This window comes from Lucilia sericata, unplaced genomic scaffold, assembly GCF_015586225.1.
Source record: "Lucilia sericata isolate MDLA Ls3-8-SP2 unplaced genomic scaffold, ASM1558622v1 Contig001833F_arrow, whole genome shotgun sequence".
Classification (NCBI taxonomy): domain Eukaryota; kingdom Metazoa; phylum Arthropoda; class Insecta; order Diptera; family Calliphoridae; genus Lucilia; species Lucilia sericata.
Window position 1 is genome coordinate 55,625 of NW_023995729.1, and position 26,287 is coordinate 81,911.

The 26,287-nt window shown below is 31.5% G+C and overlaps 2 protein-coding genes across 7 annotated transcripts; one reads left to right on the forward strand and one right to left on the reverse strand.

Annotated features, from left to right (window-relative positions):
- Positions 1 to 4,198: 4,198 nt before the first annotated feature.
- Positions 4,199 to 11,954, reverse strand: LOC119612811 (putative sodium-dependent multivitamin transporter). 5 transcript variants are annotated; one of them, XM_037968681.1, is made up of 3 exons: positions 11,728 to 11,954; positions 6,716 to 7,892; positions 4,199 to 5,447 (listed from the first exon to the last, which is right to left on the reverse strand). In XM_037968681.1, exons 2-3 carry the CDS (start codon positions 7,689 to 7,691, stop codon positions 4,639 to 4,641), a joined length of 1,785 nt encoding a protein of 594 aa, XP_037824609.1. In that variant the 5' UTR covers positions 7,692 to 7,892; positions 11,728 to 11,954; the 3' UTR covers positions 4,199 to 4,638. The 5 variants fall into 5 exon arrangements, with proteins under 5 accessions (XP_037824609.1, XP_037824610.1, XP_037824606.1 ...); XM_037968682.1 differs by having other exon boundaries at positions 11,822 to 11,946; XM_037968678.1 differs by having other exon boundaries at positions 11,443 to 11,883.
- A 2,410-nt stretch (positions 11,955 to 14,364) lies between these two features.
- On the forward strand, positions 14,365 to 23,324 carry LOC119612813 (arginyl-tRNA--protein transferase 1-like). Of its 2 annotated transcripts, none has more exons than XM_037968685.1 (9): positions 14,365 to 14,586; positions 17,362 to 17,488; positions 17,548 to 17,915; positions 17,979 to 18,160; positions 18,328 to 18,474; positions 20,780 to 20,961; positions 21,023 to 21,186; positions 21,252 to 21,403; positions 22,924 to 23,324. In XM_037968685.1, exons 1-9 carry the CDS (start codon positions 14,502 to 14,504, stop codon positions 23,014 to 23,016), a joined length of 1,500 nt encoding a protein of 499 aa, XP_037824613.1. In that variant the 5' UTR covers positions 14,365 to 14,501; the 3' UTR covers positions 23,017 to 23,324. The 2 variants fall into 2 exon arrangements, with proteins under 2 accessions (XP_037824613.1, XP_037824612.1); XM_037968684.1 differs by lacking the exon at positions 18,328 to 18,474 and adding an exon at positions 18,537 to 18,686 and having other exon boundaries at positions 14,378 to 14,586.
- Positions 23,325 to 26,287: the final 2,963 nt, after the last annotated feature.

Genomic DNA, 26,287 nt, shown 5'->3' on the forward strand with positions numbered 1-26,287 from the left:
GATGCATTTTTGAAAATCATAGCAATTTTGAAATTAAAATATACATTACTTTCTGGCTATTTCCTTTGCGCCCCCTATCTATGACTCAACTGGAAAGAGAAAGAAAATTCTACAAAAATTATAATTAAAAAATAGAAAAATAAATTTCTAAAATTTACAACTGAAATTAAAGAAAATTTTGAAATTTTAAATACTGGCTGTTAATTTAAAATTTCAAAAACTCAATAATTATAAAACACTTTAATTTGTAAAATTACCCCAACTTTCTCCCAAAGAAATCCCAACATTTCTAAAGAAAACTGTGTCCCTGCGGAGACAATTGAATAAAAACTAAACTAGAGCCAAACTAAAACTAAACTAGAACTGAACTAGAACTGAACTAGAACTGAACTAGAACTGAACTAGAACTGAACTAGAACTGAACTAGAACTGACTAGAACTGACTAGAACTGAACTAGAACTGAACTAGAACTGAACTAGAACTGAACTAGAACTGAACTAGAACTGAAGTAGAACTGACTAGAACTGAACTAGAACTGAACTAGTACTGAACTAGAACTGAACTAGAACTGAACTAGAACTTAACTAGAACTGAACTAGACTGAACTAGAACTGAACTAAACTGAACTAGAACTGAACTAAACTGAACTAGAACTGAACTAGAACTGAACTAGAACTGAACTAGAACTGAACTAGAACTGAACTAGAACTGAAACTAGAACTGAACTAGAACTGAACTATGAACTGAACTAGAACTGAACTAGAACTGAACTAGAACTGAACTAGAACTGAACTAGAACTGAACTAGAACTGAACTAGAACTGAACTAGAACTGAACTAGAACTGAACTAGAAGAACTAAACTAGAACTGAACTAGAACTGAACTAGAACTGAACTAGAACTGAACTAGAACTGAACTAGTACTGAACTAGAACTGAACTAGAACTGAACTAGAACTTAACTAGAACTGAACTAGAACTGAACTAGAACTGAACTAGAACTAACTAGAACTGAACTAGAACTGAACTAGAACTGAACTAGAACTGAACTAGAACTGAACTAGAACTGAACTAGAACTGAACTAGAACTGAACTAGAACTGAACTAGTAACTGAACTAGAACTGAACTAGAACTTAACTAGAACTGAACTAGAACTGAACTAGAACTGAACTAGAACTGAACGCAGAACTGAACTAGAACTGAACTAGAACTGAACTAGAACTGAACTAGAACTGAACGAGAACTGAACTAGAACTGAATAAGAACTAAACTAGAACTGAACTAGAACTGAAATAGAATTGAACTAGAATTGAACTAGAACTGAACTAGAACTGAACTAGAACTGAACTAGAACTGAACTAGAACTGAACTAGAACTAGAACTGAACTAGAACTGAACTAGAACTGAACTAGACCTGAACTAGAACTGAACTAGAACTGAACTAGACCTGAACTAGAACTGAACTAGAACTGAACTAAAACTGAACTAGAACTGAACTAGAACTGAACTAGAACTGAACTAGAACTGAACTAGAACTGAACTAGAACTGAACTAGAACTGAACTAGAACTGAACTAGAACTGAACTAGACCTGAACTAGAACTGAACTAGAACTAGACCTGAACTAGAACTGAACTAGAACTGAACTAGAACTGAACTAGAACTGAACTAGAACTGAACTAGAACTGAACTAGAACTGAACTAGAACTGAACTAAAACTGAACTAGAACTGAACTAGAACTGAACTAGAACTAGACCTGAACTAGAACTGAACTAGAACTGAACTAAAACTGAACTAGAACTGAACTAGAACTGAACTAGAACTGAACTAGAACTGAACTAGAACTGAACTAGAACTGAACTAGAACTGAACTGAACTAGAACTGAACTAGAACTGAACTAGACCTGAACTAGAACTGAACTAGAACTAGACCTGAACTAGAACTGAACTAGAACTGAACTAGAACTGAACTAGAACTGAACTAGAACTGAACTAGAACTGAACTAGAACTGAACTAGAACTGAACTAGAACTGAACTAGAACTGAACTAGAACTGAACTAAAACTGAACTAGAACTGAACTAGAACTGAACTAGACCTGAACTAGCACTGAACTAGAACTGAACTAGAACTGAACTAAAACTGAACTAGAACTGAACTAGAACTGAACTAGAACTGAACTAGAACTGAACTAGAACTGAACTAGAACTGAATTAGAACTGAACTAGAACTGAACTAGAACTAGAACTGAACTAGAACTGAACTAGAACTGAACTAGAACTAGAACTAGAACTGAACTAGAACTTAACTAGAACTGAACTAGAACTGAACTTGAACTGAACTTGAACTGAACTTGAACTGAACTAGAACTGAACTAGAACTGAACTAGAACTAGAACTGAGCTAGAACTAGAACTAAACGAGAACTGAACTAAAATTGAACTAGAACTAAACTAGAACTGTACTAGAACTGAACTAGAACTGAACTAGAACTAAACTAGAACTGAACTAGAACTGAACTAGAACTGAACTAGAACTGAACTAGAACTGAACTAGAACTGAACTAGAACTGAACTAGTACTGAACTAGAACTGAACTAGAACTTAACTGGAACTGAACTAGAACTGAACTAGAACTGAACTAGAACTGAACCAGAACTGAACTAGAACTGAACTAGAACTGAACTAGAACTGAACTAGAACTGAACGAGAACTGAACTAGAACTGAATAAGAACTAAACTAGAACTGAACTAGAACTGAAATAGAATTGAACTAGAATTGAACTAGAAATGAACTAGAACTGAACTAGAACTGAACTAGAACTGAACTAGAACTGAACTAGAACTAGACCTGAACTAGAACTGAACTAGAACTAGACCTGAACTAGAACTGAACTAGAACTGAACTAGACCTGAACTAGAACTGAACTAGAACTGAACTAAAACTGAACTAGAACTGAACTAGAACTGAACTAGAACTGAACTAGAACTGAACTAGAACTGAACTAGAACTGAACTAGAACTGAACTAGAACTGAACTAGACCTGAACTAGAACTGAACTAGAACTAGACCTGAACTAGAACTGAACTAGAACTGAACTAGAACTGAACTAGAACTGAACTAGAACTGAACTAGAACTGAACTAGAACTGAACTAGAACTGAACTAAAACTGAACTAGAACTGAACTAGAACTGAACTAGAACTGAACTAAAACTGAACTAGAACTGAACTAAAACTGAACTAGAACTGAACTAGAACTGAACTAGAACTGAACTAGAACTGAACTAGAACTGAATTAGAACTGAACTAGAACTGAACTAGAACTAGAACTAGAACTAGAACTGAACTAGAACTGAACTAGAACTGAACTAGAACTAGAACTAGAACTGAACTAGAACTTAACTAGAACTGAACTAGAACTGAACTTGAACTGAACTTGAACTGAACTTGAACTGAACTAGAACTGAACTAGAACTGAACTAGAACTAGAACTGAGCTAGAACTAGAACTAAACGAGAACTGAACTAAAATTGAACTAGAACTAAACTAGAACTGTACTAGAACTAGAACTGAACTAGAACTGAACTAAAACTGAACTAGAACTGAACTAAAACTGAACTAGAACTGAACTAGAACTGAACTAAAACTGAACTTGAACTGAACTAGAACTGAACTAGAACTGAACTAGAACTGAATTAGAACTGAATTAGAACTGAACTAGAACTGAACTAGAACTGAACTAGATCTGAACTAGAACTGAACTTGAACTGAACTAGAACTGAACTATAACTGAACTAGAACTAGAACTGAACTAGAATTGAACTAGAACTGAACTAGAACTGAACTAGAACTGAACTAGAACTGAACTAGAACTGAACTAGAACTGTAAAGGTGTCAACTTTTCTATGAGCTCAGAAAATGTAAACCGAGGAAGACGATCGGTTTACATTTTTACGGCTGGATATTGAAATTCCATTTCAATATCCAGCCGCCCAAGTTGTTAGGAATTACTTTTTAATCAAAATCTATTTAAGGCGGGTCCAAAGATAAAATTTCTTTCAAAAACATCGGTTTTTTCAAATACATTTTCTCAAATAATAAATAAAAAACCAAAGAAGGAAACTCATTTTCGAATCCTTTCATATCTAAACTCAAAATTTTCCAATTCTTTAAACAAAATAATAAAAAACATAAACCAATTACATTTGAACTTTTAAAGTTCACTTTTCAGTAGAAATGTATTTCAATATTTTAGTTTTTCTTTAAAAATTAATTTAATTAACAAATAAATTAATATCAAGAAAAAATTAAGTTAAATTAAGTTTTTGTTAAAATTAAGTAAAACTTAGTTACAAAGTAAGTAATTTTTTAAAAATTAAGTAAATTAACATAATATTAAAGTAGAATTCCTATAAAAACACAATTTTAAACTTAAAAATTTGAACTGAAAACTTTAATTTATATAAAAGTAAAAATATTCTCTAATGAGATAGCTAATTTATATATGAAAAGAATAGAACCCCCTTATTTTCAAACTTAATACAAATTAAAACCCTTACATATAAAAACTTAAGCGCTAAAAAAATTTACAATAAAAATTATAATATTGATAGCAATATAAATAAAATTAACTAGATTTTTAAGTCACCGTATGACAATAATTTAATTTACCCAACTCTTCTGAAGCAGCAGCTTGTTCTTGCAATTTGCGCGACAGTAAAGGCACAAATAAGTCATAGTCCAATTGTTTGCAGGCCAAATCCAAATATATCTGAGAATTATCAGCCCAATCGAAACGTTCCAGTAGCCAACTAAACATATAGCCTAAGCAAAGAGTGATAATGAAACCCAAAACACAATACCACATATACGACAGACGATAAAGCCAGAAATAGTGGGGTGCTGCACTTAAACTTTGTTCCGTTGTAGTGCTTACGGTTTCATTAACAAACTCCTCTATGACTCTTAATGATTCCGCTACTAAAGTTGTATTAGCGGCGATACAGCCATCATCGGATAGCGGCAAAGATGGTGGTGGTGGTTTGGGTCCACCAAAACCAATCCAAAATGCAAAACACAGACCACACAACAGTCCTGCTATTACACCTCTTTGATTAGCTCTCGTGGTGCACATGCCCAAAGTGAAAACAGCCAATAGAGGACCACCTACTACACCGAATATAGTGAGTGAAGCTTGCAATACTCCACCCATTGAACCGGCTCCAAAGGCCAAAGCTATGCATACTAGACCATATATACAGGCCATTATTTTCGAGGGCAATGTGGTGCTGGAATCGGTCATGGCTCTTTTGAATATTTTCTTATATAAAGGTTTTAAATAATCCTCTAAAGTTACGGCGGAGAGAGAGCTAACAGCTGAAGACACAGTTGAGAGACTGGCAGAGAAGATGCCCGATACGAAGAGTCCACACAAGCCGGGATATTGACCTGAAATTTAACAAGCAAAAAAGATAAGGGTTACAAATTTGATAAAGTTATTGTACAATTTTTGGAACGTCAGCCGACCTAAACTAGAACTGAACTAGAACTGAACTAGAACTGAACTAGAACTGAACTAGAACTGAACTAGAACTGAACTAGAACTGAACTAGAACTGAACTAGAACTGAACTAGAACTGAACTAGAACTGAACTAGAACTGAACTAGAACTGAACTGAACTAGAACTGAACTAGAACTGAACTAGAACTGAACTAGAACTGAACTAGAATTGAACTAGAACTGAACTAGAACTGAACTAGAACTGAACTAGAACTGAACTAGAACTGAACTAGAACTGAACTAGAATTGAACTAGTACTGAACTAGAACTGAATTAGAACTAGAACTGAACTAGAACTTAATTAGAACTAGAACTGAACTAGAACTGAACTGAACTAGAACTGAACTAGAACTGAACTAGAACTGAACTAGAACTGAACTAGAACTGAACTAGAACTGAACTAGAACTGAACTAGAACTGAACTAGAACTGAACTAGAACTGAACTAGAACTGAACTAGAACTAGAACTGAACTAGAACTGAACTAGAACTGAACTAGAACTGAACTAGAACTGAACTAGAACTGAACTAGAACTGAACTAGAACTGAACTAGAACTGAACTAGAACTGAACTAGAACTGAACTAGAACTGAACTAGAACTGAACTAGAACTGAGCTAGAACTGAACTAGAACTGAACTAGAACTGAACTAGAACTGAACTAGAACTGAACTAGAACTGAACTAGAACTGAACTAGAACTGAACTAGAACTGAACTAGAACTGAACTAGAACTGAACTAGAACTGAACTAGAACTGAACTAGAACTGAACTAGAACTGAACTAGAACTGAACTAGAACTGAACTAGAACTGAACTAGAACTGAACTAGAACTGAACTAGAACTGAACTGAACTAGAACTGAACTAGAACTGAACTAGAACTGAATTAGAACTGAATTAGAACTAAACTAGAACTGAACTAGAACTGAACTAGAACTGAATTAGAACTGAACTAGAACTGAACTAGAACTGAACTGAACTAGAACTGAACTAGAACTGAACTAGAACTGAACTAGAACTGAACTAGAACTGAACTAGAACTGAACTAGAACTGATCTAGAACTGAACTAGAACTGAACTAGAACTGAACTAGAACTGAACTAGAAAATCATATTATGTAAAAAAATTTCCTAAATTTTAAAATCCAACTCCACTTACCCATAGTATCCACAGCAAATAGCGGCATCAATTGATCTCTGGACTTAATGCGGCCATTCAGCACAGGATCACAATTGCGATAATAGTAAAATATCGCCAAACCCGTAAACAGAGTACTAAAACTCAAACAGCTCAAAATAGGCAAATTCCACCATAGCGCCGCCTGAGCACCTTTCAAGTCCCTCACACTTAAGAGACGTTGCACCTGAGTTTGATTAACACCATACAGTGATAGATAAGTAACCATACCACCAATAATTAAACTCCACCAAGTATGACGTATTGTAGGATCCAAGGAAATGGCACTAACATCTAAACGACCTGTTTCCTGAGCCGCTTGCCAAATGGGCTGAAGACCTCCAGCCTTAATGGCCGATACTATAATCACCGAATAAATGCCGGCAAACATGAGTAAAGATTGAAAGACATCAGTGATGAGCACAGCCTTCATGCCACCCAGAGTCGAGTAGAAGGTACAAACTAAACCTATAGCTAAAATGGCGGCCACATGACTTAAACCCGTTACAGCTTCCAGCGCCAAGGCGGGTGCATACAATACTATGCCCATATATAAAATCATTTGTACTGAATAGGCCAACGAAGCCACCAAACGCATGCTGTGGCCAAAACGTCGCTCCAAATACTCATAAACACTTGTGGTGCGCATGCGATAGAAAACCGGTAGAAATCCATAAGCTGCCAGAGGTGTACTTAAAATATAGGCTATATTAATGGCACAGAACATAATGCCAAACTGATAACTCTCATTGGAGACACCCAGCAGAGTTATGGCCGACATAAAACTCGCCATTAAACTAAATGATACTGGTAACGCTGACATACTTTGATCAGCCATTAAATATTCTTTGGTGGTTTTTTGTTTGCCGCCCGATAGGCGATAATAAATTCCTATAGATGCCGATATGGCCAGGATGGTGATCAACACCGCATAATCCCAGGCATCAAAATTAGACATATTTGCAATATATTATGGGGTAGTTGAGATATTTATACAATAAATAATTTAAAATCAGCGAGGTAGTTGTAGGTGATTTAGGTAATTTTGTGAGGACACTTTATTGTTATTTGTTGCTTCCAGCTCAGGTACGACGAGTACTTTTAGCACATTTTTCTCTTTTCAAAACAGGAACCTTACATTGGTGTTTATTGTTGTTTGCTATAGGTTTTTTAGAATAAAGATTGGATTTAAAATTTGTTTTAAAGCGTATTAGTTCAACGGTATTATAAGTGTACTTTTCCCATAAAGAAATTTCAATTATGTAATTCAAAATTCGTTATGTCAAGCCAATCTCCTTCTACCTCTAATGCCACTACAGCGATTTGCATGTATTCAATTAATTGGACCTAGATCCATAAAAGAACTATAACAAGGGTACATAAACAACTGAATTAGAACTGAACTAGAATTCAACTAGAACTAGAACTGAACTAGAACTGAACTAGAACTGAACTAGAACTGAACTAGAACTGAACTAGAACTGAACTAGAACTGAACTAGAACTGAACTAGAACTGAACTAGAACTGAACTAGAACTGAACTAGAACTGAACTAGAACTGAACTAGAACTGAACTAGAACTGAACTAGAACTGAACTAGAACTGAATTAGAACTGAACTAGAACTGAACTAGAACTGAACTAGAACTGAACTAGAACTGAATTAGAACTGAACTAGAACTGAACTAGGATTGAACTAGAACTGAAGTAGAACTGAACTAGAACTGATCTAGAACTCAAATAGAATTGCACTATTGCTGAACTAGAACTGAACTAGAACAGTACTAGAACAGAACTAGAACAGAACAAGTAAGAAAGTATAGTCGGGCGAGGCCGACCATATGATACCCTACACCAGTTATGAATATTAAATGTGATTTATTTTTCATAGTAAAGCATTTATTTTCAATATTCCCTTGTTCCGATACATTTAAGCAATTTATGGATGAAAAACTAATTTTCTGAAAGAGGCTTTATATGGGGGCTAGGGGCAAATATGGACCAAGCCCGATAAAATTTTGTGAATATATTTATATTTACATAATATTTTATTGTGCTGAATTTCATCGCGATATTTGTGTTTATAAGTTAATTTGGGACATTCAAGTAATTTTCTGAAGGGGACTTTGTATGGGAGCTAGGGTCAAATGGGGCCCGATCTTTATGAAATTTGGCAGGGTCATCAAGACTTCTATAAAACTTAGTTGTGCCGTATTTTATCGATATATCTGTATATTTAACATAATTATGAGCTCAGAAGCCCTTTTCGGGGGGTTCTGTTCTATGGGGGCTATGTGAAATAATGGACCGATTTTAACCATTTTCAATAGGCTTCGTCCTTGGGTCAAATAAAACGTGCATGCCAAATTTCATCCAATTATCTTGAAAATTGCGACCTGTACCTTGCGCACAAGGTTTACATGGACAGCCAGACGGACGGACGGACATAGCTTAATCGACTCAGAAAACGATTCTAAGCCGATTGGTATACTTTAAGGTGGGTCTAGGACGAATATTTTTGTATGTTACAAACATCAGCACAAATCCAATATACCCTCCCCACTAAAGTGGTGTAGGGTATAACTAGAACAGAACTAGAACAGAACTAGAACAGAACCAGAACAGAACTAGAACAGAACTAGAACAGAACTACAACAGAACTAGAACAGAACTAGAAAAGAACTAGAACTGAATTAGAACTGAACTAGAATTGAACTAGAACTGAACTAGAACTGAACTAGAACTGAACTAGAACCGAACTAGAACTGAACTAGAACTGAACTAGAACTGAACTAGAACTGAACTAGAACTGAACTAGAACTGAACTAGAACTGAACTAGAACTGAACTAGAACTGAACTAGAACAGAACTAGAACTGAACTAGAACTGAACTAGAACTGAACTAGACCTGAATTAGAACTGAACTAGAACTGAACTAGAACTGAACTAGAACTAGAACTGAAGTAGAACTGAACTAGAACTGAACTAGAACTGAACTAGAACTGAACTAGAACTGAACTAGAACTGAACTAGAACTGAACTAGAACTGAAATAGAACTGAACTAGAACTGAACTAAAACTGAACTAGAAAAGAACTTGAGTTGAACTAGAACTGAACTAAAACTGAACTAGAACAGAACTTGAATTGAACTAGAACTGAACAAGAACTAAACTGGAACTAAACTAGTACTGAACTAGTACTGAACTAGTACTGAACTAGTACTGAACTAGAACTGAACTAGAACTGAACTAGAACTCTACTAGAACTGAACTAGAACTGAACTAGAACTGAACTAGAACTGAACTAGAACTGAACTAGAACTGAACTAGAACTGAACTAGAACTGAACTAGAACTGAACTAGAACTGAACTAGAACTGAACTAGAACTGAACTAGAACTGAACTAGAACTGAACTAGAACTGAACTAGAACTGAACTAGAACTGAACTAGAACTGAACTAGAACTGAACTAGAACTGAACTAGAACTGAACTAGAACTGAATTAGAACTGAACTAGAACTGAACTAGAAATGAACTAGAACTGAACTAGAACTGATCTAGAACTGATCTAGAACTGAGCTTGAACTGAACTAAAACTTAGCTAGAACAGAACTTGAGTTGAACTAGAACTGAACAAGAACTAAACTAGAATTGGACTAGAACTAAACTAGTACTGACCTAGTACTGAACTAAAACTGAACTAGAATTAGCTGGAACTGAAGAAGAACCTAACCAGAACAGAACTTGATTGATTAACTTTCACACATTTTAGGTGTTATTTTGAAAATTTTCCTATTCACAATTTTCACATAAATTAGTAAGTAGCATTTAAATCTTTAAACAACTTATTAATTAAAAGCATGTGCCTATATTGGACAATTTTTTAAACATTTAATTACATTATTTTTCAACCTTTGTTTTTATACTTTATTTTTTTGACGCTTAAGCTTCTTTATTTGTAAGCTAAGTAGGTTCGACACTGGCTATAGAAAATTCTTTAAAATGGCGGGAAATTCTTATAATTTGTCTTATTGAAACGGAAATGAAAATGCTAAACAATCATTTGCTTAGATTGCAATAAAATAATTTTACAATAAATAGTTTGAAATGATAAAAATTCAAAATGTATTAACAACGAAATGTTTTAAATAAAACATTAACTTTACGTTATAAAGAAATAAAAAACAAATTAACTGACGAACAGTTCAAGTTCAATGTTCAATCTTTTGAATAAGTGGTTTGGTGGGAACACTCCGGTAACAGGGGAGGTGTTGCAGAACTGGTGATGGTGATGAATAATTTTAGTGAAAGTATATAAAACTCGTGTTTTTTACATAAAAAAATTCCATGGACAAAAAAAACTGTTTGAACAAAAACGCTTTAAAACAAAGTTTTCTAAATTAAAATGTTGTTAATTTAAATTTCTTTTAAATTGTTGTAAATTTTTTTAGAAATTCCATAACAAAAAAAAAAGTTAATTGAACTGTTTTTTCTTTCTCTTTTTCAAAATTTTAATTGTTTATAATTGTTGTTGTTGTTGTTTTGTGGGGTTTGTTTTATAATTGAGATTTTCGTTTTTTACACAATTTTTTGTTTTTGTTATACAATTTTGATTTTATTTACTCTCATTTTATTCACTTAGAAGAAAATCAATATGTATTTTTTTATAATTTGCATTTCAATTACACTTTATCTGTTGAAATATTTCACCTTATTTGCTAAATCATTTGTTGTCATCCAGCTTTTTTTATACTAAACTAATTTGCTAATGCACCTTCACCATCATTTACTAATTTCTTTTATAATTTTTCTATTTTTTCCCGATTTTGTTTGTGTATATTTTCTGTTTTTTACGCAAAATCGCGCGACCCTCCAAGAGAAATCAGTTGTTTTTTAATGACGTTTTCTTTTTGCTAAACACATGTATAGAAGTTGTTTTTGTTTTCGTTTTTGTGTAAAAAAAACAATATTATTTAACACTTCACTAGTACGTACGAATCACCACATTGCCAAATTACGTGTAATACCCGTCAAGTTAATAAATTCAAATATTCATAGCTTTTAATAGTTTTTTCTTGTTTTATTTTACTTTTATTAAATTTATACGCCACCAACAAATAAGCATCCACTCTTACTTAATAGATTTTCAAAACTGACCAGAAAAAATTTCATGTGTAAAAATGTTTATTAGAATAAAGCTCACGACTCTGGCTGAGCTTTTCAACTACAAACTAAATGAGAAAACAAAAGTTAGTGAAACAAATTTAAATGTCTGGAAAGTAAAAGCTTAATTTGTACACACAGTTGTATTTAAAAAGTACTTCTTTAACATAGTACTATTTCTGTTTTGTTTACATTTGGCTGTGTGTGTATAATACAGTTAGAGAAGTTATAAGAATATTTAAACACTACACAGCAGGGATGGCAAATGCTATTTGCAAATTGTACAAGAAGGCATTGAAGTTGTACTTTTTTGATTCCGATTGTACCAAACCTTTTTTTAATTTTACATATTAATTTTACATATACCAGACCATGGACTAGACAATAGACTAGTCTGTAGAAAAGAAAAATTACTTATATATAGACTAGAGAAAAGACTGGGCTATATTCTAGACAACAGACTAGACAATAGATTCGTATATAGACTAGACAGTAAACTCGTCCATAGAACTATAGTTTAAAAACCCGACTTCTGGAGAAACCGATTTTCCGAAAATTGCCAATATTTCGAAAACCGGCTTGTTGATTAACCGAGGTAAGAAGAGTGTATGGCAACACAGGGAAGTTTAAATTTGTACTGAAAAACATTTAGTTAGTTAGTTGGTTAGTAGTTAGTTAGTTAGTTAGTTAGTTAGTTAGTTAGTTAGTTAGTTAGTTAGTTAGTTAGTAGTTAGTTAGTTAGTAGTTAGTTAGTTAGTTAGTTAGTTAGTTAGTTAGTTAGTTAGTAAGTTAGTTAGTTAGTAGTAGTTAGTTAGTTAGTAGTTAGTTAGTTAGTTAGTTAGTTAGTTAGTTAGTTAGTTAGTTAGTTAGTTAGTTAGTTAGTTAGTTAGTTAGTTAGTTAGTTAGTTAGTAGTTAGTTAGTTAGTTAGTTAGTTAGTTAGTTAGTTAGTTAGTTAGTTAGTTAGTTAGTTAGTTAGTTAGTTAGTTAGTTAGTTAGTTAGTTAGTTAGTTAGTTAGTTAGTTAGTTAGTTAGTTAGTTAGTTAGTTAGTTAGTTAGTTAGTTAGTTAGTTAGTTAGTTAGTTAGTTAGTTAGTTAGTTAGTTAGTTAGTTAGTTAGTTAGTTAGTTAGTTAGTTAGTTAGTTAGTTAGTTAGTTAGTTAGTTAGTTAGTTAGTTAGTTAGTTAGTTAGTTAGTTAGTTAGTTAGTTAGTTAGTTAGTTAGTTAGTTAGTTAGTTAGTTAGTAGTTAGTTAGTTAGTTAGTTAGTTAGTTAGTTAGTTAGTTAGTTAGTTAGTTAGTTAGTTAGTTAGTTAGTTAGTTAGTTAGTTAGTTAGTTAGTTAGTTAGTTAGTTAGTTAGTTAGTTAGTTAGTTAGTTAGTTAGTTAGTTAGTTAGTTAGTTAGTTAGTTAGTTAGTTAGTTAGTTAGTTAGTTAGTTAGTTAGTTAGTTAGTTAGTTAGTTAGTTAGTTAGTTAGTTAGTTAGTTAGGTAGTTAGTTAGTTAGTTAGTTAGTTAGTTAGTTAGTTAGTTAGTTAGTTAGTTAGTTAGTTAGTTAGTTAGTTAGTAGTAGTTAGTTAGTTAGTTAGTTAGTTAGTTAGTTAGTTAGTTAGTTAGTTAGTTAGTTAGTTAGTTAGTTAGTTAGTTAGTTAGTTAGTTAGTAGTTAGTTAGTAGTTAGTTAGTTTAGTTAGTTAGTTTAGTTAGTTAGTTAGTTAGTTAGTTAGTTAGTTAGTTAGTTAGTTAGTTAGTTAGTTAGTAGTTAGTAGTTAGTTAGTTAGTTAGTTAGTTTAGTTAGTTAGTTAGTAGTTAGTTAGTTAGTTAGTTAGTTAGTTAGTTAGTTAGTAGTTAGTAGTTAGTTAGTTAGTTAGTAGTTAGTTAGTTAGTTAGTTAGTTAGTTAGTTAGTTAGTTAGTTAGTTAGTAGTAGTTAGTTAGTTAGTTAGTTAGTTAGTTAGTTAGTTAGTTAGTTAGTTAGTTAGTTGTAGTTAGTTAGTTAGTTAGTTAGTTAGTTAGTTAGTTAGTTAGTTAGTTAGTTAGTTAGTTAGTTAGTTAGTTAGTTAGTTAGTTAGTTAGTTAGTTAGTTAGTTAGTTAGTTAGTTAGTTAGTTAGTAGTTAGTTAGTTAGTTAGTTAGTTAGTTAGTTAGTTAGTTAGTTAGTTAGTTAGTTAGTTAGTTAGTTAGTTAGTTAGTTAGTTAGTTAGTTAGTTAGTTAGTTAGTTAGTAGTTAGTTAGTTAGTTAGTTAGTTAGTTAGTTAGTTAGTTAGTTAGTTAGTTAGTTAGTAGTTAGTTAGTTAGTTAGTTAGTTAGTAGTTAGTTAGTTAGTTAGTTAGTTTAGTTTACCACTTAAAGTCAATCAAACATTATATTTTCTCTGTGTATTTCTCTCAATGACTTTTATAGTTATACAAACTCAACGCAGCAAAAACAAGTTATCGATAGCAACTGGAATGAACAGCTGTCAGAAGTTTTTTTGCATTCTAAAAAAAACATCAGTTAGAAAAACTTTTCAACAGAATAAGACAAAGAAAAATCAAACTAGAAAAAATACGTAATTGAAAAAATAAAAAATTTTGCAAAAATTGCAAACTAAAGGCATAAAATATAATTAACAAAAAATGGAGTTCACTATAGTGGAATATTACGGGAAACAAGAAAGTAAATGCGGCTACTGCAAAGGTACCAAATGCAGCATTGGTCATGGTAAGTGTCATTGGCAGTGGGCAATGTAACTGGAAGAAACCAGAATTAATTGATTTTATTTCGATGAAGGAGCAAAAAAACTTTAAGTCACACCATATTTGTTTTTATTTAACACGTTAAGCATAAATTTAAATAATTTTCAAACTAATAATCAATCAAACAACAACAAAACGAACAAAGATTTGTATACAATACACTTTTAAGATGAAAAAAAGTGACGTATAAAGTTTTGTTGTTTTAGCATATATTGAAGAAAAAAAAAAAAACAAAAACACCAGACAGGTGCCGCCTGGTTATTGTTTTTGTAAACTGAAGCTGCTGTTGATAGCAAATGTTTAAAAAAAGATGCGAATCACTGCAAAAATATAAAGTGAAAAGTTAATGAACGACCTTCTTGATTGAAATCGGTATATTTTAAGGTATTGTTTTTTTCTGCGAAATTTTGCGGTATTTAACTTCCCGGCTATAAATGTTTATGGGACAAAAAAGTGGACTTTGTTCGGAAGTAGATTTTGTGGTAAATTTAAACTATTCTTGTTTTAAGAACATTACTTTGAATGGTAATTAATGTTCGAATATAGGTATTTCAATGATAACGAATACAGGCTATAGCGGGTTTTAAAAGATTTAACTAAAAGTAGTCTTAAGTGTCCAAAATTATAGTTTTTATTTAAAATTTTATATGAAAATGATTTTTTTTACGTGCAGTCTGTGTTTTTGGCTTCCCTTAGTCCATGTTAATGGTTTATCAAGTAGGAGCAGTGCCGAGGGGCTGTAACCTCTAACAGCTTCCTAAAGATTGTTTGAAAATATCGATTTGGCCTAAACTCAAAAGATTTAAGAATCGTCGCCAGCAGCAAAGAACTGTTAAGGGTTAACTGGCATTCTCTGAAAGAATAAGGAATGAAGGTGGTCTAAACTCAAAGAAGTAGTCTACAAGAAATGCTGGTAGAAATCCGACTCTTGCTTCTAAGGAGACCATTAAGAGAGCAAGTTTTGGAGATAAAGTAAACCTTCTAGCGGCTATAAGATGTTACTATAGCTACCATCTTATATGTGAATAGGTTATTTATAAAAATGCGTTCGAACCTGTTTTCCTTTAGAAGTATTATAATCATTGTAGAAATGCCCTTAGGGACATTATGAGACTGTTTGTCATTAGATTGTGTTGGGTGCCAGGTCACTGTAATGTGCATGGTAATGAGGTTGCGGACGAACTAGCTAGATTAGGTTCGAACCTTGATATAGATGACAGGGAAAGGATGGTAAAACCACACATTTGTCACTATAATAGGTTGATATTCGAAAGAATACGCGACATCATTAACCAGTCCTGGAATAGTAGATTGGATTGCAAAATATCAAAGGCCCTGTGGCCAAAACTTGATATGGCTGCTACCAAAATACTTGTAGGACTCGACAGACGCAGTCTAAGGGCTCTGATAGGGATTCTAACTGGACACCGCTCAGTTAGAACCTTTGTCAGTAAGTGGGACAGTAGTGTACCGGACTATTGCCGGTTATGCGAAGATGAGGAGAAAGTAGAGACGATCGAGCATATCATTTGCCAATGTCCTAGGGTACAGAATCTTAGGCTGAAATGGCTAGGGAATAGGTTCCATGGCGAACTGGGGGAAATTGCGGGACTTAACCCTCGCAGTCTACTAGGTGGTAGCGTTTTGCATTCTCTGTTTTCTGAATCTTCACTTTATTGAAGGAAATCACAATAGATCTTATGGTCTCCGAGTGGACATATATCGTTTCTACGGTGTATAACCCTTCTTAACCTAACCATTGTAATCATTAAACATTTACAAAATGTTTAAGAAGTTTTCATGTTTTGGCAAATTTTCCCTTAAAACTGAATCTGTTTTCGATATGAAATCAATAATACGGTATTCAAACTCCATAGTCTAATAATAACTAAATAATTTATGTAGATTTAAAAAATGCGTCTCTAAAACAATAAAACACAATTGATTTATAAAGAACAGGAAAATTCTTGCTAATCATCATTATGAATCAGTTGATACAGCATGACACAAGAAGTAGTTTAAATGTTTTGTATATTAATGAAGTTGCTAAGCCAAAAATATATAGTTTAGTTATAGAAAAATAAATGTCAAATAGAATTTAGTTATTCCAATATGTTTGAAATAAAACATTATGCACATAGGTAAACAATCTCTTGAAAATAATAACATTTAGGGGGAGCTATCAGTAACTTAACAAAATCTTGTGAAATTATAGGTAAAAAATATTGTTTACAATTAGTTTATCAGTTTATTGCATTAAACAATTCTCTCATATTAAAGGCTTCTTATATTTTTTCAGTGTGTAGATATATTTAGTTGTTGGAGCGTAAAGTTTATTTCACTCAAACAAATTGTCTATTCTAAACATTATTTATATGCGTTTTATTGTTTTCTTTGTTATAGACATGTTAACGGGGTTATCTATAACCTTGACATTGAACTATTTTCAAACATTTAAAGATTTAAAAGTATTAATTCTAAAATTGTTATAAAAACTTGACTTTTCTAAATCAACAACACTTTTACTTCTAAGAATTAAAAGGTTTTTGTAAAAATTACATACAAATTGTTAAAGTTTTACTATAGAAACCTTATCACCTTATCATAATAAATGTATTTGTAATTGATACAAAAGTATAATTATTAATTACGTGCTACTACGAACATATTACAATGACTAATATTTGATATATATCAGGTGATTTATTAAAATGATTCAATTAATAATGTTAACTTATAGGAATGCATGCCTATACTATGTCACCAGCAGACTATCAGGATCTTATTGATCGTGGTTGGCGACGCAGTGGCCATTATTGCTACAAACAAGATAATACAACAACATGTTGTCCTTGTTATACCATCAAGTGAGTTAAGAATTAAACAATTTAAAAGGCAAAAGTTAAATATTTGTTTTCTTTTACAGATGCGATGCTTTGGAATTCAAATTATCTAAATCCCATAAAAAAGTACTTAAACGTATGAATCGTTTTCTACGTGATGGCAAACGTGATAAAAATGAAGAAGGTCAGGGTACAAATAATGCAGATAAAGAGACTAAAGATAATGACAATGAAGATGTGGGAGATGATGCTGGAGGTGGTGGTGGTATTAGAGAAGAAGTGCAGGGACCTAATGTCCCCCTAAAAGATATAAATCTAGAGTTATTTGCTAAAGCAAATGGAGAACCAAACACTGTTAAGGATAATTATAAAGAAAAGGAAAAAACTCCGGCTAAAGATATTGAAGATAAAAAACAAACTAATGAAGAATCCTCAAGTGGCAGCAAGAAATGTAAATATTTTTAAATTTATTAAAAAAAATGTTCTTAATTTTAACTTTTTAATAACTAAACAGCTTTAGAAGGTGTTAATCCTCCTTGCAAGAAAGCCAAACAAATGCGTTTGGAACGTAAAATGGCTAAGCAGGCTGCTAAAGGTTTACCCACAGATTTGCCACCCAAAACACCACGTGATCAAGAGAAAACTCTAAATGATTTAATTAATGATGCCAGACCCGATGATAAACATAAACTTAAGGTAAGTTTTTTCAAGCAATTTGATCACATTTAAACCTGCAAATTATTGGTTGTTTTAGACGTACACTCATACTCTTTTATATACTATAAAAAAAGTAGTTAGTTAAAGCACACTTTTTCCAAAAGCAAACAAAAAAACTATTGTTGGTTTTTTCCCACTTTTTACAGATTGTCTTAGTACCTTCGAATAAAGACATTTACTCTGAAACGGCATTAGCTTTATATCGTAAATATCAATTAATTATACACAATGATAATCCCGAACGTCTACAACCTAAAAATTTGCTACGTTTCCTTTACAATTCCCCTCTTAAGGTAAATTTTTTATTTAATTTTAATATTTACCATTTTTTTTTTTCTCCTCAATTTCGTTTCAGCTGGAAGTCATACATGTTAAGAGTGAACAATTTCATAAAACTTTGCCGCAAACTTATGAACTCTATAAGAAATATCAAACACTTATACATAATGATCCACCAGGCGGTGAAGATGATTATTTAGTGTTTTTACAACGTTCACCATTGCAGGTGGAATGAAATGAAATTGAATAATTTTCAAATGAATTTTAATTTGGGAATATTTTAGGAAAAAGAATCTGCTAAAGAAAACTTTTATTGAAAATTGATTTTCTTAAGAAAAATTTTTTTTCGAACATGATTTTCTATGGAAAAATGCTTTCGAACATGAGTTTCTGTAAAAAATTCTTACTGAACATTATTTTCTATAGAAAAACTGTTTTTGATCATGACTTTTTATAGAAATATTAAGTTCGATCTTGATTTTCTAAAGAAAAATTATATTCGAACATAATTTTCTATAGAAAATTTAATTTCGAACATGATTTTCTAAAGATAAATTGAATTCGAACATGATTTTCTATAGAAAAATTGCATTCGAACATGATTTTTCTAAAGGAAAATTTTATTCGAAAATGATTTTCTATAGAAAAATTGAATTCGAAAATGATTCTCTATGGAAACTAAAATTCGAACATGATTTTCTAAAGAAAAATTTTATTTGAAGATAAGTTTCTGTAGAAAAATATAATTCGAACATGATTTCCTGTGGAAAAATAAAATTCGAACATGGAAAAATTGTATTCGAACATGATTTTCTAAAGATAAATTGTATTCGAACATGATTTTCTATAAAACATTTTAATTCGAAAATGACTTTCTGTGGAAAATTAAAATTCGAACATGATTTTCTATAGAAAAAATGCATTCGAACATGATTTTCTAAATATAAATTGTATTCGAACATAATTTTCTATAGAAAATTTGAATTCGAACATGATTTTCTATAGCAAAATTGTATTCGAACATAATTTTCTAAAGCAAAATTGTATTCGAACATGATTTTCTAAAGAAAAATTTTATTCGAATATGAGTTAATGTAGAAAAATATAATTCGAACATGATTTTCTGTGGCAAACTGAAATTCGAACATGATTTTCTAAAGATAAATTGTATTCGAACATGATTTTCTATAAAACATTTTAATTCGATAATGATTTGCTATGGAAAACTAAAATTCGAACATGATTTTCTATAGAAAAAATGCATTCGAACATGATTTTCTAAAGATAAATTGTATTCGAACATAATTTTCTATAGAAAATTTTAATTCGAACATGATTTTCTATAGCAACATTGTATTCGAACATGATTTTCTATGGAAAAATTATATTCTAACATGATTTTCTAAAGAAAAATTGTATTCGAATATGAGTTTATGTAGAAAAATATAATTCGAACATGATTTTCTGAGAAAAAATGAAATTCGAACATGATTTTCTAACCCAAAATTGCATTTGAACATGATTTTCCAAAGATAAATTGTATTCGAACATAGAAAATTTGAATTCGAACATGATTCTATGTAGAAAACTTAAATTCGAACATGATTTTCTAAACTAAAATTGCATTCGAACATGGTTTTCTTAAGATAAATTGTATTCGAAGATGATATTTTATAGAAAATTTGTATTCGAACAAGATTTTCTATGGAAAACTGAAATTCGATCATGATTTTCTGAAGCAAAATTGCATTCGAACATGATTTTCCAAAGATAAATTCTATTCGAACATGATTTTCTATATAAAATTTGAATTCGAACATGATTTTCTATAGAAAGTTTTAATTCGAACATCATGTTTCTATGGAAAACTGAAATTCGAACATGATTTTCTAAAGCAAAATTGCATTCGAACATGATTTTCCAAAGATAAATCTATTCGAACATGATTTTCTATAGAAAATTTGAATTCGAACATCATGTTTCTATGGAAAACTGAAATTCGAACATGATTTTCTAAAGCAAAATGGCATTCGAACATGATTTTCTAAAGAATACTTGAATTTGAACATGATTTTCTATTGAAAAATTGCAATCGAAAAGATTTTCTATAGAAAAACTATATTTAGACATGAAAATTGTATTCGAATCTGGACTTTCTATAGAAATTTTAAATTCGAACATGATTTTTTTTTTTCAGAAATATTGTATTTTAACATGAATTATAGAATTCGTTCATGACTATTTTCCATTTCTAAAAATATTTTTTAATTTCCAAATAACTGTCACTCTAATACCGAATTTTTCTCCCTTCACTTATAGCTCTCTAAACCTGCTGATGGTCCTCCCTCGGGATATGGTTCATTTCATCAACAGTACTGGCTAGATGATAAACTAATTGCTGTTGCTGTCATCGATATATTACCCTATTGTGTTAGTTCTGTTTATTTCTTTTATGATCCAGATTATAATTTCCTATCACTGGGTACTTACAGCTCTTTAAGGTGGGCTTAATACAATCCAAATATATAATTTTCAAATTTTATATTTTATTCTTATTAATAGAGAAATTGAATTAGTTCAAAGACTTGCCAGTATTGTACCCTCTCTTAAGTATTATTATATGGGTTTCTATATACATTCCTGTCCCAAAATGCGCTACAAGGGTAGATTATCATCTTCATATTTATTGTGTCCCGAAACCTATACTTGGCATTTGTTAACTGATGGTAAGATTTGTTAATATATTTCTTAGATATTATAGAAATTTGTTAAAATTTGATTTTTATTTTAGAAATACGCTCTAAATTGGATGCAAATAAATATCAACGTTTTAACAATGATCTACAGGCCAAGGATGCCAATGAGTTTAAGATTAGTGACATAGATTCAGTATTATTGTTAATAAATGCCAAGACATACGTTAAATATCGTCAATATAAACAGGTAAAGGATATTTTTAAATCAATAATAATTCAGACTGATCTACAGTCTAAACTTTAGACTGAACTGCAGCCTATACCACAGACTGATCTACAGTCTAGACTACAATCTTGACTATAGTCTAGACTATAGACGATCTATAGGATAGACTTAAGGCTGATCTATAGGATAGACTATAGTCTGATCTATAGGCTAGTCTATAGATTGACCTATAGCCTATAAACTGATCCACAGTATAGGCTATAGTCTGATCCTAAACTGTAGACAGATCTATATATAGTCCGCCTACAAACTGATTCATAATCTAGCCTATAAACTGGTCTGTACTAGACTATAGACTGATCTATAGGCTAGACTGTAGACTGATATATAGGCTAGACTATAGACTGATCTATAGGCTGATCTCTAGGCTAGACCATAGACTGATCTATAGGCTAGACTATAGACTGATATATAGGCTAGACTATAGACTGATATATAGGCTAGAGTATAGACTGATAGTCTAGACTATAGACTGATCTATAGCCTAGACTAAAGACTGACCTATTGTCTAGAATAGATGATCTATAGTCTAGACTATAAACTGATCTATAGGCTAGTCTATACTCTGATCTATAGGCTAGGCTAAAGACTGATCTATAGGCTAGACTATAGACTGATCTATAGCCTAGACTAAAGGCTGATCTATTGTCTAGAATAGATGATCTATAGTCTAGACTATAAACTGATCTATAGGCTAGTGTATAGACTGATCTATAGGCTAGTCTATAGACTGATCTATAGGCTAGACTAAAGACTGATCTATAGGCTAGATATAGACTGATATATAGGCTAGACTATAGACTGATCTATAGGCTAGACTATAGGCTGATCTATAGGCTAGTCTATAGACTGATCTATAGGCTAGTCTATAGACCGATCTATAGGCTAGACTAAAGACTCATATATAGGCTAGACTATAGACTGATCTATAGGCTAGGCTATAGACTGATCTATAGGCTAGACTATATATTGATCTGTAGGCTAGACTATAGACTGATCTATAGGATAGACTATAGACTGATCTATAGGATAGACTATAGACTGATCTATAGGCTAGACTATAGACTGATCTATAGGATAGACTATAGACTGATCTATAGGATAGACTATAGACTGATCTGTAGGATAAACTATAGACTGATCTATAGGATAGACTATAGACTGATCTATAGGCTAGGCTATAGGCTAAACTATAGACTGATCTATAGTCTAGACTATAGACTGATCTATAATATAGACTATAGACTGACAACTGATCTATAGACTGATGTATAAACTGGAATATAGAGTGATCTTTAGACTATAGTTTAGTACCTAGAGTAACATACATATGTATATTCTAGAGAGACTAATCTATAGTTTAGGCTAAGACTGTTCTAGAGTCTCCTCTATAGTCTGATCTGTAGACCATCTATATATTTTAAATCTTTATTAAAAATATTAAATTATTTCCACACAAATATCTTTCAACTTTCTTTCAGATTGCTGGCAATGAAGAACGCGAATCAATTATTGAGTACAGCCAACTGGTTGGCAAAGCTTTGGCACATCGTATGCTATATTTGAAATTCTGAAGAGAAGGCGTTCTTTTTTTTTTGCTGAAGAAAATTTTCGAATTTTATTTATTTTGAGTTTCTCATTATCCATGTTAATAATGTTTTAAAATGTATTAAGTAGTAGTGTTTCGCTTAAAAAGCTTTAACATTTCATTACCATTTTGTTTCGTTTTTTTTTTTTAAATCAATGATTTTCCTATGGACTACAGAGATGTAGACATGGAAAGCGTTGAATACATTTTATAAAAATACCCTTTAGTAGTTAAATAAATAGTTAAATGCTTTTAAGATTTTAATTTAAATCTTGTGATTTTAAAAATGTAAAAGTGTTTTTTCTTTAATTTTTTTAAAGGTGTCTTAAAGCTTTGGCTGGATTTGTTTAAAAAAGTAAGAAATTTTGAAAGAGAAATCAATTGGAAAGATTTGGCAGAATTAGTTTTGAAGCAGATTTTATAAAGTTTCGAAATGTAAGATTTAATTTTCTTTAATCTCATTATTTTGTAGAAAAAAATATTTAACAGAATATTTAAATATTCATAAGATTTTTTAAATAATGTCTTTATACTCTCCCATTATAGATATTTTTTAATATGCAAGACTTATCAATCAAAACTCTGAAGGTTTTTAATTCAAGATTCCAAAAGAAGATCTTTTCAATAAAAAGAAAATGTCCGAAATTAAGTTATTATTCAAGAAATCAGAAAATCCACAAATTATTGTTCAAGAAATCAAAAAACACACAAATTGGAATACAAGGTAAATTACAAATGTTTTTGGAAATGAACTAGAACTGAACTAAAAGTGATATAGAACTTATCCAGAACTGAAGTATAATTGAAGCATAACTAAACTAGAACTGAATTAGAACTGAACTAGAACTGAACTAGAACTGAACTAGAACTGAACTAGAACTGAACTAGACTAGAACTGAACTAGAACTGAACTAGAACTGAACTAGAACTGAACTAGAACTGAACTAGAACTGAACTAGAACTGAACTAGAACTGAACTAGAACTGAACTAGAACTGAACTAGAACTGAACTAGAACTGAACTAGAACTGAACTAGAACTGAACTAGAACTGAACTAGAACTGAACTAGAACTGAACTAGAACTGAACTAGAACTGAACTAGAACTGAACTAGAACTGAACTAGTACTGAACTAGAACTGAACTAGATCTGAACTAGATCTGAACTAGAACTGAACTAGAACTGAACTAGAACTGAACTAGAACTGAACTAGAACTGAACTAGAACTGAACTAGAACTGAACTAGAACTAGAACTGAACTAGAACTGAACTAAAACTGAACTAGAACTGAACTAGAACTGAACTAGAACTAGAACTGAACTAGAACTGAACTAGAACTGAACTAGAACTGAACTAGAACTGAACTAGAACTGAACTAGAACTGAACTAGAACTGAACTAGAACTGAACTAGAACTGAACTAGAACTGAACTAGAACTGAACTAGAACTGAACTAGAACTGAACTAGAACTGAACTAGAACTGAACTAGAACTGAACTATAACTGAACTAGAACTGAACTTGAACTGAACTAGAACTGAACAAGAACTGAACTAGAACTGAACTAGAACTGAACTAGAACTGAACTAGAACTGAACTAGAACTGAACTAGAACTGAACTAGAACTGAACTAGAACTGAACTAGAACTGAACTAGAACTGAACTAGAACTGGACTAGAACTGAACTAGAACTAAACTAAAACTGAACTAGAACTGAACTATAACTAAACTAAAACTGAACTAGCGCTGAACTAAAACATTTTTCTTACCCACTGTAATTTCTAATAGTATTTTCTAAACAACACAGTGTTAATTAATTTATCTTTACAATGTCTAATTTGGAAAGCATAGTAAATGCTAAATTAGCAAAAATTAGCAGTTAGAATGTTTAAATACTTGGCTATTATGTATTTACTTTTTATCTCTAGTTATCTGCCACTAAAAGAAATAACAACTTTTTTTAAACTAGTGAACAAATAAACAAACACAGATTTGTAATCGTAAAACTCGTAAAATAATATCAATAAAAGAATTTATAACGGAGCCCAAGAATGTTTAAATAATAATGTTTATTAGTGGTTTAAATAAAACAAATAAATTACTGTACAATTTTTAAAGTAGATATTTGAAAGATATTGGTAGACCTAAGAAATGTTAGAAAAAAATGATTCAACACTTATTTTATTATTTAGTAGATACTTTGGAATATTCTAGAAATTAAGGCTACAGAGTGATCTATAGTTAAGACTATAGACTAATCTATAGTCAAGAGTATAGACTGATCTAAAGTCAAGATTATAGACAGATATATAGTTAAAAATATAGACTGATCTATAGTCAAGACTATAAACTGATCTATAGTCAAGACTATAGACTGATCTATAGTTAAGACTAAAGACTGATCTATAGTTAAGACTAAAGACTGATCTATAGTCAAGACTGATATATAGTCAAGAGTATAGACTGATCTATAGTCAAGACTATAGACTGTTCTATTGTTAAGACTATAGACTGATCTATAGTTAAGACTATAGATTGATCTATATTCAAGAGCATAGACTGATCTATAGTCAAAAGTATAGACTGATCTATTGTTAAGACTATAGACTGATCTACAGTCAAGAGTAGAGACTGATCTATAGTCAAGACTATAGACTGATCTATAGTCAAGAGTATAGATTGATCTATAGTCAAGAGTATAGACTGATCTATAGTCAATACTATAAACTGATCTATAGTCAAGACTATTGAATGATCTATAGTCAAGACTATAGACTGACCTATAGTCAAGACTATAGACTGACCTACAGTCAAGACTATAGACTGACCTATAGTGAAGACTATAGACTGACCTATAGTCAAGACTATAGACTGATCTATAGTCAAGACTATAGACTGACCTATAGTCAAGACTATAGACTGATCAATAGTCAAGACTATAGACTGATATATAGTCAACACTATACACTGAACTATTGTCGAGAATATAGGCTAATCTATAGTCAAGAGTATTGGCTAATCAATTAAGACTATATACTAATCTATAGTTAATACTATAGACTAATCTATTGTTAAGACTATAGACTGATTTATAGTCATAATCTATAGTCAAGAGTATTGTCTGATCTATAGTCAAGAGTATAGACTGATCTATAGTCAAGACTATAGACTGATCTATTGTTAAGACTATATAGTGATCTATAGTTAAGACTATAGACTGATCTATAGTTAAGAGTATAGAATGATCTATAGTCAAGAGT

Bases quoted from the DNA above. Each gene is read 5' to 3' on its own strand.
- LOC119612813 (XM_037968684.1), top strand. From the start codon at position 14,502: ATGGAGTTCACTATAGTGGAATATTACGGGAAACAAGAAAGTAAATGC. The intron at 17,916-17,978 runs GTAAATATTTTT...ATAACTAAACAG, and splicing joins CTCAAGTGGCAGCAAGAAAT to CTTTAGAAGGTGTTAATCCT. The intron at 18,161-18,536 runs GTAAGTTTTTTC...ATTTCGTTTCAG, and splicing joins ATGATAAACATAAACTTAAG to CTGGAAGTCATACATGTTAA.
- LOC119612811 (XM_037968681.1), bottom strand. From the start codon at position 7,691: ATGTCTAATTTTGATGCCTGGGATTATGCGGTGTTGATCACCATCCTG. The intron at 5,448-6,715 runs GTAAGTGGAGTT...GTTAAATTTCAG, and splicing joins ATTTGCTGTGGATACTATGG to GTCAATATCCCGGCTTGTGT.